Source organism: Eutrigla gurnardus (assembly GCF_963514095.1).
Source record: "Eutrigla gurnardus genome assembly, chromosome: 6".
Classification (NCBI taxonomy): Eukaryota; Metazoa; Chordata; class Actinopteri; order Perciformes; family Triglidae; genus Eutrigla; species Eutrigla gurnardus.
Genome location: NC_139920.1, coordinates 5,171,343 through 5,188,037, shown reverse-complemented (window position 1 = coordinate 5,188,037; position 16,695 = coordinate 5,171,343). Strand labels below are relative to the sequence as shown.

General features: G+C 42.4%; 1 protein-coding gene across 4 annotated transcripts; it reads right to left on the bottom strand.

The window, feature by feature from the left end:
* Positions 1-5,284: 5,284 nt before the first annotated feature.
* On the bottom strand, positions 5,285-16,384 carry LOC311014764 (BTB/POZ domain-containing protein KCTD1-like). Of its 4 annotated transcripts, none has more exons than XM_084011559.1 (5): positions 14,540-16,384; positions 12,356-12,543; positions 11,354-11,498; positions 10,808-10,901; positions 5,285-6,299 (listed from the first exon to the last, which is right to left on the bottom strand). In XM_084011559.1, the coding sequence occupies exons 1-5, from the start codon at positions 16,217-16,219 to the stop codon at positions 6,223-6,225; spliced, it is 2,184 nt and encodes a 727-aa protein (XP_083867685.1). In that variant the 5' UTR covers positions 16,220-16,384; the 3' UTR covers positions 5,285-6,222. The 4 variants fall into 4 exon arrangements, with proteins under 4 accessions (XP_083867685.1, XP_083867684.1, XP_083867687.1 ...); XM_084011558.1 differs by having other exon boundaries at positions 10,596-10,901; positions 14,540-16,383; XM_084011561.1 differs by having other exon boundaries at positions 10,596-10,901; positions 12,356-12,538; positions 14,540-14,649.
* Positions 16,385-16,695: the final 311 nt, after the last annotated feature.

Below are 16,695 nucleotides of genomic sequence, written 5' to 3'. Positions count from 1 at the left end.
AGATAAGCCCCACCTACTTACTGGTGTGTCTAGCATGAGTGTCGTCACTGAGCACAAATGATCCCACACATAAAACCAATTTATCCTGCAATTAAACTCAAATACTTCAGGTTTGGTGTGAACGCAGAACCCTGTCTCCCTGTGTGCATTTGACCTGCTGATTGGCTCACAAATAGAACCTTATAGAACCAAGGTGGTTTGACTTTGGAAATATAACCTTATTGTTTCCTAAATAAAACACATGACAGAAAAAATATTCAAAATATTCAAAAATATTTGAATAACTCAGTTATGACCAAAATGTCAGCTAGCACCTCATAATTCCAAGGTAAGTTTTTTATTGTTTTATTAGAAGTCTCTGATTACTGTTCAGACTCAGTGGCTGTAACCTGTCAAAGAGAAGCTGTGGAGGTCTGTCCTTAGTTCTCAGTTCCCAGTCCTCCAGCCTAAGAGATCTAAACTTGAGTAACAACCAGCTGAAGGATTCAGGAGTGAAGCTGCTGTCTGCTGGCCTAAAGAGTCCCCACTGTCGGCTGGAAACTCTCAGGTCAGATCCAGCTACTTTGAGAAGTTTACCTATGAAGCTTTGAATGATATGTTGAAATGCGCCACACATTCAGTTCTTTGCTCTTATTCCTAAAAAGTAACTTTTGATACTAATCTGTTTACATGGCTGATGAAACACCGTTTCTGCTGCTAACGACTTGGCAGCAAAATAACAAATCACTAAAGAAAACAAAACTGTTTTCATAAGAAAACTTCTTGTTTCTCGTTTCCCGTTCAATGTTTTAATGGTTATATAAATCCAGCTGGTGTTTATAAATGCTGTTGCAAACATCTACGTCAGAGATCAAGGTGCAAGCCCTGGGGCATAATGGGAAATGCCTGGCTGTCCTCATCTATCAGCTGATTGGCTCGACGTTTATACAACACCACTTTTAGTAGAAAATGCAAATTTTCGGTGTGATTCTTGACAAGTTCATGACATGACGCACTGTATATTAATGCATTAAAAATTACATTAAAATTACAATAATTAAAAACCACATCTAAAATACACATTTCAGATTTATTTCACTGGTATATAAGAGAAATATGATTTTCAAGAAAATTACACATTTTGAACCTGTTTAGATTTATGTTCTGCATATTTGATTAAGTAATTACAAATTTTCATGTTTAAACATAAAATCTCAGAAAACGTTGAATATATCTAGTGAAGTTTGGCAATATTATTAATTAAGGACTCTATGAAGCTGAAGTGTCTGGCCTTAAAAGGAGATAGTGATGATGATGTTGAGGATCAGAAACATGAGCTCCTCCACGTCCTCTCGAGGTTTTGGTTCATAGCGGCGCCACCTGGACCTGGATGAGCTTTACTCTCCTGAAATGTCTTGTGATGGACAGCAGGTGGAGCACAAGACTTCTTGTTTCTGCTGCTCAGCCTCCTTGAAACCTTCAGCTGTGTTGGTTTAAAAGGTTTGACTTGCAGTTGTGAGACACTTTCTTCTCACAAATATGCATCTTACTGTATTTGTATCAATAAAGGATCACACTATGCTACGTTTCCTTTCTGCGGCTCTGCTCGGTTCTCCTGTCTCATTGGTTTCCACGGTAGCACCAATACAACACAAGAAATATAACTGGGAAGGTAACGAACACATCTACACCGTTTGGCAATAAAGGCGAGTGTGTTTCTCCTAAGAATTTGGACTTTCTTAGAATGAATAGATAGAAAGAAGAACTAATGAAATAGCCTCCCAGATATATATTAACAGACGCTAACCCTTCATCTCAGTCATTACTGTTGAGTACTGTCTTGGTCTTACTTTATGATGGCTTAATCAGCTTAATCAAAACAAGTGGTCGCTCTTCCGTCGGTAACGTAGACACAAAAGGGATTCTCCGTGCCGTGGGCCGAGGGTTGGTTCGGAACCGTTCGTAGCTTCGTAGCTGGTGTTGTGTCTCGCCGACAGCCATCTCTGGCGTGGGGGCGCCACTAACCAGTCGATGATGTATGTGGCCGCCCAAAAGCCCTGCTCCTTGAGCTTGTGCAGCTACTTATGACCAAGGATACAGGGAATATGTCGATATTTCCCCCGCTAGTGTAAAGGTTAAAAGTTCCTTTTCATCTAGACCAGGAGTGTCAAACTCATTGTAGTTCTTGGGCCACATACAGCCCAATTTGATGGTGGTCAGGACAGAAAAAAACATTGAATCTTAGGGCCCTAGTTTCGTGGCGCAGCGCAGGGCGGCGCAGGGAGCCGGCGCAATGCAAGTTTCGACACGCGCAGCCTTGCGCACCGTCAGTTTGGCAGTTTGGTGGATCGCCTGCGCCAAGATGGGTGTGGCGGCGCAGCAGGGGGAGGCGTCACAGATTCAGCTTGGCGTAGCGGAAGTTTCGTGGCAAAAAGCCTCGCCGAGACTGCGCTGAAAGCTCGCCAGCTCCAACCTGGTCTACTTTCGGCGCAAGGCGCCAGGCGTAAATAAAGTCCATTCATTCAATGCGAATCACAGCTGGCGGAGTGGAAGTTTGGCTGACGGCGCGAAGTGCGCACACGTCACCGAGACCTCACAGGCAGGTTTCCACAGTTCCAGGCACATTTAAATGCAATAAATAATCACAACAAACACTATTTAATGCAACTCATTGAATCAACACGTGAATTTATATCTATATAGATTGTCCCGTCACATCTGACGTCAGATCAAAGGCGGATGGCACGCGTAACGGAAACTCAGCCTCTCGGACCAAAACATCTCCCTCTCTCTCTCCTGTTTTTTATAATATCGGCATTGTTATTATTATGATACGCACGCACAGCGCGTGATGAGCGTGGTGGGAGCGGCGGCGCTGCTTCTGTCATCGGGTTGTCAAGTGACTGAACTTGCACTGAACCTCCCCTAACGCATTAAAGGAGAGGAGAGGAGCTCATTTGATTGGTGAAGATCTGAATCGGCTGTATTAATCCCAGTCCACGCCTCGTCTCCTCCTCGTCTCCCACTCACGCCTTCTTCTCCTCCCTCTTTCCCACTTGCGCGGGTGGGAGTGACGGGAGGTGTGCCTGCGCGAGCCTGCGCGGTGCACGAAACTTGCAAAGTCCAGGCGGACACACCCCGTCGGCGCGGCGCTGAAAGCTGACTGCGCCTGGTCTACGAAACTAGGGCCCTTAACCTTTAAAGGGATAGTTCGGAATTTTGGACATAAGACCTATTTCCAAGTCAGCCGGTGTGTTCGAGACGTCTGGAGACGTTTTCAAGAAATTTCATTCAGTTCTTCTAGTTGCCGAGTTTGCTTGTGCTATGGCTAGCGCAAGTCAATCGTTCTAGTTTTAGAATGGCATTAAAAACACTCATACCGACTCCACAGTGCACCCGAGGCAAATAAATTGTAACGGCAGACTATTGATGTACATATGTGTTGATAGAATGTTTGAAATAAAACCAACCTTGCATTTTTAAGGATTTATGTCTCAGCAGCAGCAGCGTGACATACTTCCTAGTAGGCTATGGCAGCGGCGGAGTGATATCACCTAGCACTTATAAGTTACCGGTTCTATAATTTATATAATCTATAAAGTTTGTTTACCTGCTGTCATTGCTACAGACGCAGAGTAGCCTGCAGTGCTAGTTTCTTCAATCTCACAGAAATGGCCACTTTTGGAGAATATACTGAAACTTTTGAAGACTCTGATGAGGAGTTTTTTTCCACCCAAACCCAACCGTACCTGTACGAGCCTGAATATACAGAGGAAGAATTGCGCGAGAGGGATGCTCAAAGGGCAGAACGTGAACGAGCGTCTGTGGAGACCGCGATAGCCCCCGCTGGAGATGAGAACCGGGACCGAACAAACCCCCGCAACGTGTCCGAGGGTTTACGGTTCTCCGGAGGGAGCAGTGGTTCGGGTTTGCGGTGCGTAATTGTGGGTTCGCGGGGCCGTGGGCTGGCCAGTGTTTGTGTGAGCTCCAAGGGCTTTTCAGACAGCCTTGGGGGCATAAGTGCCGACGGTGTTCAGGTGTGTATTTACCGGCTGGATTCCGAGCAGTGCGTCTTAGAATTTTGAGTCCGACGGAGCAAAGTAAAATTCCGCTGCTGCTGAGAAACTAGTCCCTCAAAAAATGGATGATTCATGCGATGCGAGGTTAGTTTTTTTTCAAATATTATTCTATCAACACAGATATGTACATCGACAGTCTAGTGTTTTAATTGATTTGCCTCGGGTGCACTGTGGAGTCGGTATGAGTGTTTTAATGCCATGCTAGCTAGAACGATTGATTTGCGCTAGCCATAGCACAAGCGAACTCGGCAACTAGAAGAACTGAATTAAATTTCTTGAAAACGTTTCCAGACGTCTCGAACACATCGGCTGACTTGGAAAATAGGTCTTATGTCCAAAATTTCCCTTTAAATAACAACTCTTCCATTTATCATTAAGTATAAGAACCTTTTGAAAGTTACTTTTGTAATAAATGAACTATACATTTACATAACTACATGATGAAGCCTGAGATCTCATTGATCTCTTAGCTACAACCAAAATCAGTCCTGTCAACTATTTATCTTCTCCGTCTTCAGTTGTCCTTGAAAGTTATTGTGTTTTTTCCATGATGAGTCTGATGCATCGAATATTACATTTCTTGATCACTGAAAGGTGCTGTGAACACAGCAGACAAAGTCATAGTGGGCTGGATTGGACCTTGTGGCAGGCCAGATCTGGTCCAGGGGCCACATGTTTGACACACCCGATGCAGATATTTCAACACATTGCTGATGTGATCTTTTATTACAGTTTCAGAATATCAGGCAGGGCTTTTTTATTCACGAAAATGGATCTTAATAGGACATTTTGACACATACATATCCTATCCAGAGTATCAAGTTGTAGTTTAAATACAGTAGTCCCCGTAGTTAGCATGATTTAAAGATTCATGCAGTTTATATGTGGACATTTTACAGGCTCAGCATCTGGTCTGAGACAATGGTGGAGATGAATGATGGTAGGGTTGGGCAATATGACAGTATATGTTTTGCATTTTATATATATATCAACACCATCATAATTAACAGAAGAAATGTGTAAGATTTTGTCATATTGTTTATACTCTGGTAACTCTTCAATAATGTGGGCAATTTTGGAAGTCACGGAGCAGCACTGTTCTATGCCAGTATGCATTCAAAGAATGTTTGCATCAATATGATGCAGTACCTTAATTTTCTAGGTATTTAATTCAGTGAACGAGCCAAAAACAGATAGTAGCATCTGGTTATGCTATCTACCAATGGTTTTCTCAATTGAAATTCCAGGAAATCCACTGTATCGCAATATCAAATGACGCATACTGAGATAATCAACGCTGAAGTGCCTTAAATGTGCAGTCTGTCTACTAGCCACCAGGGGCGAATCCTCTCTGATTGTATAGAAGTCAATGAAAAAAAACCCTACTTCTTTCTTGATTTATTATCTCAGTAAACATTGTCTCAATCTCTAGTTTCAAGTCTTCTTCAATCCAGCATGATGTTCCTTTAGTACATTATGGTCCATTTAGAGTCAAACAGACCAGAAAGCAGGGGCTGCTTTAGGGGCGGGGCTACCTGCTGATTGACAGGTTGCTACCATGCTACCAATGCAGTTTGCTAATAAGACTTTAACACTTAGCTGTAAAGTTGACCTTGAATTATGAAGCTAATTTTGTCTTCATCAAATCCACCCGTTGCTCCTCCAAAGTCGAAATATGTTAATTTCCTTCACTGGTGGCAAAAAATCCAAGATGGCGGCAGCCAAAAGCTGAGATGGCGACAGCCAAAATGCCGAAACTCCAGACTTCAGAACTGTAGTCTACAAACCAATGGGTGATGTCACAATGAATACGTCCACTTCGAAGATATAGTCTGTGCCCTGCACCATCCATGTTTTTCCTGTAGTGATACTAATGGTGAAATGTATGTAGCAACTGGAAGTAGTATCAAAGAAGACAAACATCTCCATCACTTACTGTATGAAGCGTATTTTCACTGCGTCGTAAGATATTCTGTATATTCACGTCTGCTCAGTTTGTTGACTTGGCTGAAGTGCATCTGTTGCCGGTTGGAGAAACAGCTGCTGATATCTGTAATAAGAGATATCAGCAACTTTGTGAGTTCAGTCAACGAGTTCCTGTTTTATTCGTATGAGGGTGGTTTCGCGTTGGCTGCCTCGGCCTTCCCTCCGTAGAATGTATTCACTAAATTGGGAAGAGTCCACTCCACCACCACATGAACCAGTGATCCAGAACCCTCTCTGCTGTACCCGCTCCAACACCTGCAGTCACACACAAACCAAAGGAGCCCTTGAGCACACATTTCAACATTTATATACATTTTTCACACTTTGGTGCCTTCCAGTGGTACAAACTGTGGAACAACCACTGAACCACTGGGTCACACCTGGCACAGAATGGGCTAAAAGCAACATAATCATCAACACAAACTATACCGTCAGTATCAGTGGAAAGATGCTATAGTTACATAATAACTCAGAATGCAGTCAATCAGAATACCATATGAAACATGGACATTAGGAGAGGGCCAACTAGGAACTTAACAATTCAACTGCAATGATGGATGAGATGAGCTGATGGCGTGCCTCTGCTTTAACATACTTTTTCTTGACCAACTAAGTACAGAATACACAACTAAATACAGAAAACACAACTAAATCCAGGAAACACAACACAAAACTGATTATGTTTCTGTATTTGGTTGTGTGTTGCAGCGTTTTCTTTCCAAATGCTGTGCACATTTTTTCTTTAAAGAGGAGATGTGACAGTTCATGCTGTCAAGTAAAACTGATAGTTTTGACAGGTGTGATCAATGTGAATGTGAAAATAGAATCAACAATCATTGATTAATTGTGCATCTCTCTGATTTACCTAGTTTACCTGTTTTCATGTTTTTTTTCTGAACAATAGAGGAAGAGGGCCCAGGGTCACTCTTCCTTTTCCCTCAGTAAAATCCATCTCACACTGAAACATCAGCTACTTCAGTAGCCCATTAGTTCCCTCCCTCCCCTTACTACTGACTGGAATAACATTTTCTCCATCTGCCCTCGGGAGTCCTGCTTTCCTCTCACTGCAGCCCTGTCTGACTGATATTTCCCCCGAGACAAAGATAGTTGGACACACAGTAATGAAATGTGTCAGCAAGCGATCTGACTCTGACGATTGTCATTGGCATTTTCAATACATTAAAGTGCTCTTTGACTGAATCGTACTCACTGAACAACGAGAGAAACACAATACCCATTGAATTTGATGGACAGAGACATGCAGAAGGTGATGCACCCTCACAGGGTTGATAGGGTCTGGGCAGAAGAATGACAGAATCTCCCCAAATCCAGGTGTTCAAAGATTTTTAAGTCAGACCAAAGAAGACTTGAGGCTGTGATCGCTGCTGAGAAAAGTGAAGCCAACACTGAAGTGCTTTAAACTTGCATTCTCTCTACTGATCATCAGGGGGCGTCTCCTCTGGTTGCTTAAAGAAGTCTGATTGAATGAAAGAAAATTACCCTACTTCTCTCTTGATGTATCATCTCAGTAAACATTGTAAACATGAGTTTATGGTCTCAATCTTTAGTTTCAAGTCTTCTACAATCCAGCATGATGTTCATTTAGTTCATTATGGTCCATTTATTATCATATAAGTCAAAATTCCATAGGTAGGTTTTGGTAACAAAATATCATAGTTAGGTTTAGGCAAAAACTCTATGGTTAGGTTTAGACAACAAAATCACAGTTGGGTTTAGGTTACAAAAATAACATAGTTCGGTTTAGGCATATAAGTACAGTTATGTTTAGGCTACGTTTAAACAGCAACACTACATCGTTAGGTTTAGGTAACATAACTACATATTTAGGTTGAGGTAACAACTACATATTTAGGTTTAGGTAACATAACTACATATTTAGGTTCAGGTAACATAACTACGTATTTAGGTTGAGGTAACATAACTACATAGGTTGAGGTAACATAACTACGTATTTAGGTTGAGGTAACATAACTACATATTTAGGTTTAGGTAACATAACTACATATTTAGGTTGAGGTAACATAACTACGTATTAAGGTTGAGGTAACATAATTACATATTTAGGTTTAGGTAACATAATTACATTTTTAGGTTGAGGTAACATAATTACATATTTAAGTTTAGGTAACATAACTACATATTTAGGTTTAGGTAACATTACATATTTAGGTTGAGGTAACATTACATATTTAGATTGAGGAAACATAACTACATATTTAGGTTTAGGTAACATAACTAGATAGGTTGAGGTAACATAACTACGTATTTAGGTTGAGGTAACATAACTACATATTTAGGTTGAGGTAACATAATTACATATTTAAGTTTAGGTAACATTACATATTTAGGTTGAGGTAACATAACTACATAACTGGATATTTAGGTTGAGGTAACATAATTACATATTTAAGTTTAGGTAACATTACATATTTAGATTGAGGAAACATAACTACATATTTAGGTTTAGGTAATATAACTACATATTTAGGTTTAGGTAACATTACATATTTAGGTTGAGGTAACATAACTACATATTTAGGTTAAGGTAACATTACATATTTAGATTGAGGAAACATAACTACATATTTAGGTTTAGGTAACATAACTAGATAGGTTGAGGTAACATAACTACGTATTTAGGTTTAGGTAACATAATTACATATTTAATTTTAGGTAACATAATTTCTTATTTAGGTGTAGGTAATATAACTACATATTTAGGTTTAGGTAACATAACTACGTATTACGTAACATAACCTTAATACGTAGTTATGTTACCTCAACCTAAATATGTAATTATGTTACCTAAACCTAGGTAACATAACTACATATTAAGGTTATGTTACCTAGGTTTAGGTAATATAACTACATATTCAGGTTTAGGTAACATTACGTATTTAGGTTGAGGTAACATAACTACGTATTTAGGTTGAGGTAACATAACTACATATTTAGGTTTAGGTAATATAACTACATATTTAGGTTTATGTAACATAACTACATATTTAGGTTGAGGTAACATTACATATTTAGGTTGAGGTAACATAACTACATATTTAGGTTGAGGTAACATAACTACGTATTAAGGTTATGTTACCTAGGTTCAGGTAATATAACTACATATTTAGGTTTAGGTAACATTACATATTTAGGTTGAGGTAACATAACTACGTATTTAGGTTGAGGTAACATAACTACGTATTAAGGTTATGTTACCTAGGTTTAGGTAATATAACTACATATTTAGGTTTAGGTAACATTACATATTTAGGTTTAGGTAACATTACATATTTAGGTTGAGGTAACATAACTACATAGGTTGAGGTAACATAACTACATAGGTTGAGGTAACATAACTACGTATTTAGGTTGAGGGAACATAACTACATATTTAGGTTGAGGTAACATAACTACATATTTAGGTTTAGGTAATATAACTACATATTTAGGTTTATGTAACATAACTACATATTTAGGTTGAGGTAACATAACTACATATTTAGGTTGAGGTAACATAACTACGTATTTAGGTTGAGGTAACATAACTACGTATTTAGGTTGAGGTAACATAATTACATATTTAGGTTTAGGTAACATAACTACATATTTAGGTTTAGGTAACATAACTACATATTTAAGTTTAGGTAACATAACTACATATTTAGGTTGAGGTAACAACTACATATTTAGGTTTAGGTAACATAACTGCATATTTATGTTGAGGTAACATAACTACATATTTAGGATTAGGTAACATAACTACATATTTAGGTTGAGGTAACAACTACATATTTAGGTTTAGGTAACATAACTGCATATTTAGGTTGAGGTAACATAACTACATATTTAGGATTAGGTAACATAACTACATATTTAGGTTGAGGTAACAACTACATATTTAGGTTTAGGTAACATAACTGCATATTTAGGTTGAGGTAACATAACTACATATTTAGGATTAGGTAACATAACTACATATTTAGGTTGAAGTAACATAACTACATAACTGGATATTTAGGTTGAGGTAACATAACTACATATTTAGGTTTATGTAACATAACTACATACTTAGGTTGAGGTAACATAACTACATATTTAGGTTTAGGTAACAAAATTACATAGTAAGATTTAGGCAACATGGTTTACTGTATCACAGATTAGACACACATCTTTTTTAAGTCAACATCCTTTTTCTGAAAAATCATCATAATTGTGAATAAGAAGATGATAATAATAATAATAATAATAATAATAATAATAATAATAATAATAATAATAATAATAATCATAATAATATACGGTATCCTTGCATTAATAATTGATTAGTAGATGTATAAATACATACAATTTGAAATGTATTTTTATTGATTATCGAGATAATATTGTGAATCGCAATTATTTTGGCAAGATAATTGGGATGTGATCGCCCCATGTTGATCCATTGTAAATACAAAACCTGATCCTGAGAAAACTGTTTAGTGTCTGCTCCTTGACAAACATCGTTGAAGGAATCTGAAATGTGTTCTCTACCTGGACAGAGTTGAGGTGGCAGTAGTCGTTGAGCGGGAAACGAACGATGTGTGTGGATTTCTGGTTCAAGCTGGTGTTCAGGGAATTAGACATGATGTCTCTGACCTCGGGAAAAACCTCCTCGATCACGGCCCGGCGGGCGCTCACGCTGATCCTCTCACCAAGCTCCGGAGCCACATGAATCATGACACACTCGCACTCCAGACACACACCTCCACAGTCCTGCTCAGTCCTCCAGCGCTCCAGCTCAGCCTGCAGAGGAGTCAGCTGGAAGAAGCTGGCCTCTTCATACAGCAGGGAATATTCCTGCAAATGCACAAACCCCCCCCCCCCCCACACACACACACACACACACACACACACACAATATACATGAGGACAAGCTCATAGACATACACACACACACACGGACAGAAGAAACAAAGACAGAAAAGACAAAGCCATGAAGCACACACACATATGAACGGAGTATTCATCAACAGAGCAATGAGACAGTCCGTAGATGTGAGAGTTCCACATCTATCATACTTTTCACTAAAGAAATTTCACCATTTGTCACGCCGATAGAAAATTGCCACCTTTATTCCCAACAGACTGAAATTGAATTGAAATCATTGGACGGGACACATCACAAAAGCAATACTACTCAGTCTGGACAGTCAGTCTGTTTGTGGGCTCCCTGTGATCTGGGACTGTTCAGACACGCTGCAGTGATAAACTGTGGTAGTACCTGATCAAAGCTCTACACAGACACTCACTTTGAAGTCATCAGGAATGAGGAGTTTCGAGGTCCGGAGGAAGTTAAGTATGTAGCGGAACATGGGGCCATCTCGATCAATGAAGTAGTGCTGCTTCAGACTATCCAACACGAGGGGCTCTGTCCCATCGAACAGACGACCGATCCTGCCACAAACACAGAGTTAGATCTGAACCAAATGCTGCCATGTCAGACATCCTAAAATCTACTGCACTTTGCTTGTTTTGTTCTGTTCTCTTTTGCTTTAACTTAGTTTCTTTTTGTAAAGCGTCTTTGAGCACCTGGAAAAGTGCAATATAAAACCTATGTGTTATTATTATTATATATTCTTAATCTTATTTTAATGTTCAGTTACAGAGATGCTGCCAGAGCCTTTACTTCCCATCGTCCACTGCTGTATAACTCGGTAAATCCTGAGACTTGGTCAGTAGCCTCATCGAGGCGCCCTTTTGAGTCTTTATGAGGCTTTTAACTAACTTACTGTTAGATGGAGAGAGTGACCTATGTGGTGTTAAGAGTGAGAAAGGCTGTGTGGGCGGGTCAAACAAACTCAACTTTATAAAATATTCAGAATAGCCCAGAATGTTATTATAGTGTTATGTGTACAACATTGGAAATGATTCATCAGGTTCAATGTGGGGAATTATGTAACTGATATCAAGCTTGACGCTCAGGAACAATCAGCCTCATGTGACTGAATACAAATGACGATAAATGTATAAAACGTGTGTCTTGCTGACAGATGGACTCGACTCTCTCTGACTTTAATTATATCCAAACCGAAACATCATCACCTACTGCAAGTGATGAAGACGGTGACGGTTTTTTGTTCAATAAAGGGAAAGAATTATTGAAAAGAAGATGTTTCTTTTTCAGGTGTTTGCACTTTCACATGAATGGACAATTCAGGATCCATGGACGACCACCATGATGACCTCTAGAGTCCCAAACACCTCTATTGTAAGTACGGCGCCAGGCGTATTTTCAGGAGTTAGTCTCTCACCGGGACTCAGGGTACTTTGTAAGCGTGGCCAGGCTGCTGGTGTACATGTGTCCTCCTACGTCGATGTGGACGGGTGCGGTGGTTTTGGTGAGTTGGGCTGGTGCAGGGATGCCGGCGGGGCCCAGAGGGGACACAGACACCAGCTGCTGACTGGACATACTGCCGATGGTGCTGCTGCTACAGCTGTCCTGGGACACAAACACACATATAGTAGTGCTAGCACTACAATAGTAGCGGAGTAATTAGTAGTATTAGCAGTGGTGGTAATAGTAGCAGCAGAACAGTTAGGTGTTATCATCCCGGTCAGTCAGACATTTAAATGTCCCATCCTGTTTTACAATCACAACATTAGTGTCCATGCACAATGTAAATATAGGCTACACTATTATTACATCAATGTGGTGGTGAGGTGGCATCAGACACAGCTGACATCATCACCACTAATCCAACTTAAATCTGTGACCCTATCTGCTGCACTAATCAATATTTTTCATATATTACTATGAACCAGGCGCCAACCTCCGGTTCTAAAAAGTGAGCCCACAGCTGAAGTGCCTTAAACCTGCATTCTCTCTACTGGCCAGCAGGGGGCACCTACTCTGGTTGAACAAAGAAGTCTGATTGCATGGAAGTCTGTGAGAAAATGACTGTCTGTGGTCCCCAGAGGTCTACGATAGTAGCTCACATACGGAGACCAGACTACGTTTACCCACTACGTTTTAAAGGAGTGCTGCAGGTTTAGAACTGTAAGTCCCAGGCATCCTCAGGACTGACAGGAAGGCAACACAGTCTGTCAGACTCATAGGACTTTGGTCTGTCGGAGCACCAGCTATTCCAGATTGCCTCGTAACCTACCTCCCCACTCCAGGTGCCTGGCAAGAGGCAAAGCGTTCAGCTCAGAGAAGCATTTTGCAGCATGCAGGAGGCCTGACAGGATGCAAACGTCTACTCTTTCATCTGGCTCCAAATGGCTCTCTCTAACCTGAACTTCTTCATGGCCCCACCTCATGTCAACCACCATGAACAACCATGGAACAACTCTGCTTAACTCTTAAGCTTAAGCTTAAAATGGCACTAAGACATCCTGGAATCACTTCACATTATGTTAAGAAACAAATATTTGTATTGCATCACAGATCAGATGCACATTCTACATCCTATTTAGTCAAGAAAAATAAGTAATAATCTTAAACAAGATGATCATAAATAATAAGTCTCCCTACATTAATCAATTATTAATACATACATTTATTTTTGTATCCTGTATTGTTTAATCAGGCTCTACCACTTGTCCACCATGATAGACAAGTGGAAAAAAAGTCATGATATTTAGGATTATCCTTGTGGAAATTCACGTTGACCTACTTATTGTTTTTATGGCGATCTGCAATGAAATCCTGTACCGTCTCTCGTCTGTGGTGAGAAATGTGAGACTGAACCAAAACAGCAAAATACTTCTATAAAGCCTATGAGTAGGGATGGACGATCGCCATAAAACAAACTTAAATTTACATCATCAGGATAATCGAAATATTGTCACGAGTGACTTTCAAAAGTTGTCTATCTGCCATCAAGAAGTGAAAAATAAAGCCTGACTGAAAAATACAGGATACAAAATCTATCTATATGTATGAATCCCTTCTTAATGCAGGGAGACCTTTTGGTTTATGTTCATCTAATTTAGGGTTATTTCTTTTTTTCCACTAAAAAGGACATTCACTCCTAATTTGTTTATTAACAAAATGTTAAATGATAGTATGTTTTAGTGCTGCTTTTAACGTTTTAAGCAGATTTTAAAAGTGATTATGGCACAAACACATCTCTGTCATAACTGGTGGCTGAGAATAAAAACATTGCAATCCTCATCAGAATTAATAGTGAAAAACATCTGGAGTGGCCCGCTGTAGTTTGCCTCGATCTATACACATTCAGACATATATCAACGAGCTTTACATTATTCATAAAAAACACGCCCTGGTAAGAAGGGGCTTTATCTGCACAGTATTCCTCATCCAGAGCTCTCTCACACTCACAATCTCTCTCTCTCTCACACACACACACACACACACACACACACACACACACACACACACACACACACACACACACGCAGACACGTTTGACGCACGAGCTGTTGACACGCGGTTTACTATAGGCGACAAAGGGCCACGTGTCCTCTGTTACCTGTGTGGGCCCCCCGGCCGGGGACCGCACCGCTGCCGGCTGGCTGTGAATCCGGGACTCTGTGGCTCTCGCAGGCAGCGGCTCGCTCTCGTTCCGCTCCACGGGCGACTCTGCGCGTGTCCCGGGGCGCACGCACAGCCTCTTGGCGTGAGGAGCCCCCGGGTCCTCCTCGGCGCTGCATCTATTTGTTTCTGTCGCTGCTGCTGCTGCTGCTGCTGATGATGATGATGATGATGATGATGTTGATGACGATGAAGATGTGTTTATTGTTGCTGCTGCCGGCTTCACGTCCGCAGCGTCGGTTACCCGGCAGAGGTACGGGATCACAAGCTGGAGGTGGGATTGCGCGTGACCGTTGACCGTTTCCGAGGCAACGTAGAGCGTCGTCGTCGGTCTGGAGCCCGCGGCGCCCACGATGCTGTTGAGCGTTGCTATGGATACGGCGCCGATGCAGTGGTTGGTGTAGGTCTTGGAGAGTTTGGCAGCGCGCGACAACATCTGCATCCTCGTGCCCAACAGGTTCTTCCCGATAGCTTTGTTCTCGTACCACGTAATGTCGCTCGCGCAGCAGTGGTCCCGGGGCCGCTGGAAGAACGCCCGGCACAGCGGGTTCCGCTTGGACACGTACCGGACGAAGCTGGCGTACGGACACTGCTCCGAGCCCGTCTCGTACATCCGCGGCAAAGTGTCCTCGTCCGCGTCCGGGCGCTTCTTGGTCCAGGCGGCGGAGCGGGACTTGTGGTACGGTCCGAGAGCTTTGAAATAGACAAACTTTCTCCCGTCCTCATCCACCGCCAGGCCGAACGAGTCCTCCTCCAGCTCCCGCTGGTTCTCCCGGCCCCTGGTGCAGAAATACATGCAGGTCTCGAACCAGACTTTGTTGAGCAGCCCAAACGGCGTGTCGGTGTTGAACACAGACGATTCGTACAGTTTCCGCAGGTCCGAGCGCGTGATGGCTTGTTTCTGCACCACGGGACCGGCGCCTTGCTCCTCCAGCCTCCGTATGACCGCGGCCAGGGTCAGGTTGGCGCTGCGCAGCTCCGGGTCTTTGGTGAGGTCCAAGGTGCGGCAGTAGGGCGGCTCGTTGAGGTACCGATTCAGGGAGCTCCGGATGCTGATGAGGGACGACTTGCTGTACAACTGTCCACTTTTGGAGCGCGCCTCCGCGTAAAAGGAGCGCAGCACCGCGCAGAGCGCCTCCTTGTCCAGAGTTTCAAAGTCTGGACTTTGGGCTTTCTCACTGAGGTACTCCCTGAAGATCCTCACCGCGTACCGGGTAGCCAGGCGGGTGTTCTCGCTCAGCCTGTTCCGCTCTGACCGCTGAAGGTCTCCTTCCACGTGAGACTCCAGCCCGGCGGACACGCTGCAGGTGAAGGGGTCCGCGTCTCCGTCCTCCTCTTCTCGGTCCATACTGCGCATAACGACCGCTTGTATCTCCGCGGCGGAACCGCTGGAGTCCAGCACCGTGCCCCCTGACTCCCACTCCAGCTCCACAGCATCTCTGTCGGACTCCTCGTCCTCTTCTTCGCCGGTGATCTGGACCTCGTGGATCTCGTCTTCATCTTCCTCCTCCTCCTCTTCCTCCTCCTCCTCCTCCTCATCATCGCCCTCCTCCCTGCGCCTCTCGGGGAAGCTAATCGGCTCCTGCTCCGTGTCTCCGCTGGCAGGCATTCTCGCCATATTGCGGTCTGTGAAGCAGTCCTCCGGCAGCGCGCATGCGCTATATTGGACCGCAGCGCTGAAAGCCTTTTGTGTTTAAGTGACCTTCAGCCGTGCACGCGCTTTTTTTAAGGCACGGGGAGCGAGCGCAGCGGGAGGGTAAATTTGGAAGCGCGCTCCCTGTGAAAAAAGGCTGCAGTATTGGACTGCATATTGGACCGGCAGCTTGTGATGTGGTGAAGAGCAGCACTGCAGGACGGTGACCTCCAGCAGCATCACAACACTAACACGCCACAGTTCTCAGTTTCATACGGAATATGATGAGTAGGAATCTTGAATCAAGGTGACACAAATTTAATCAGCAAATCCACAAGGAGGCTGACAAGGATCACACATGTACACACGCATTACTGTCATGGCATACTGCATAATAGTTATGTAAATATGAAAGATGTCAGCTTGTCTGTGGTTGTGTGAGTATCAGCTTGGAACCTGTG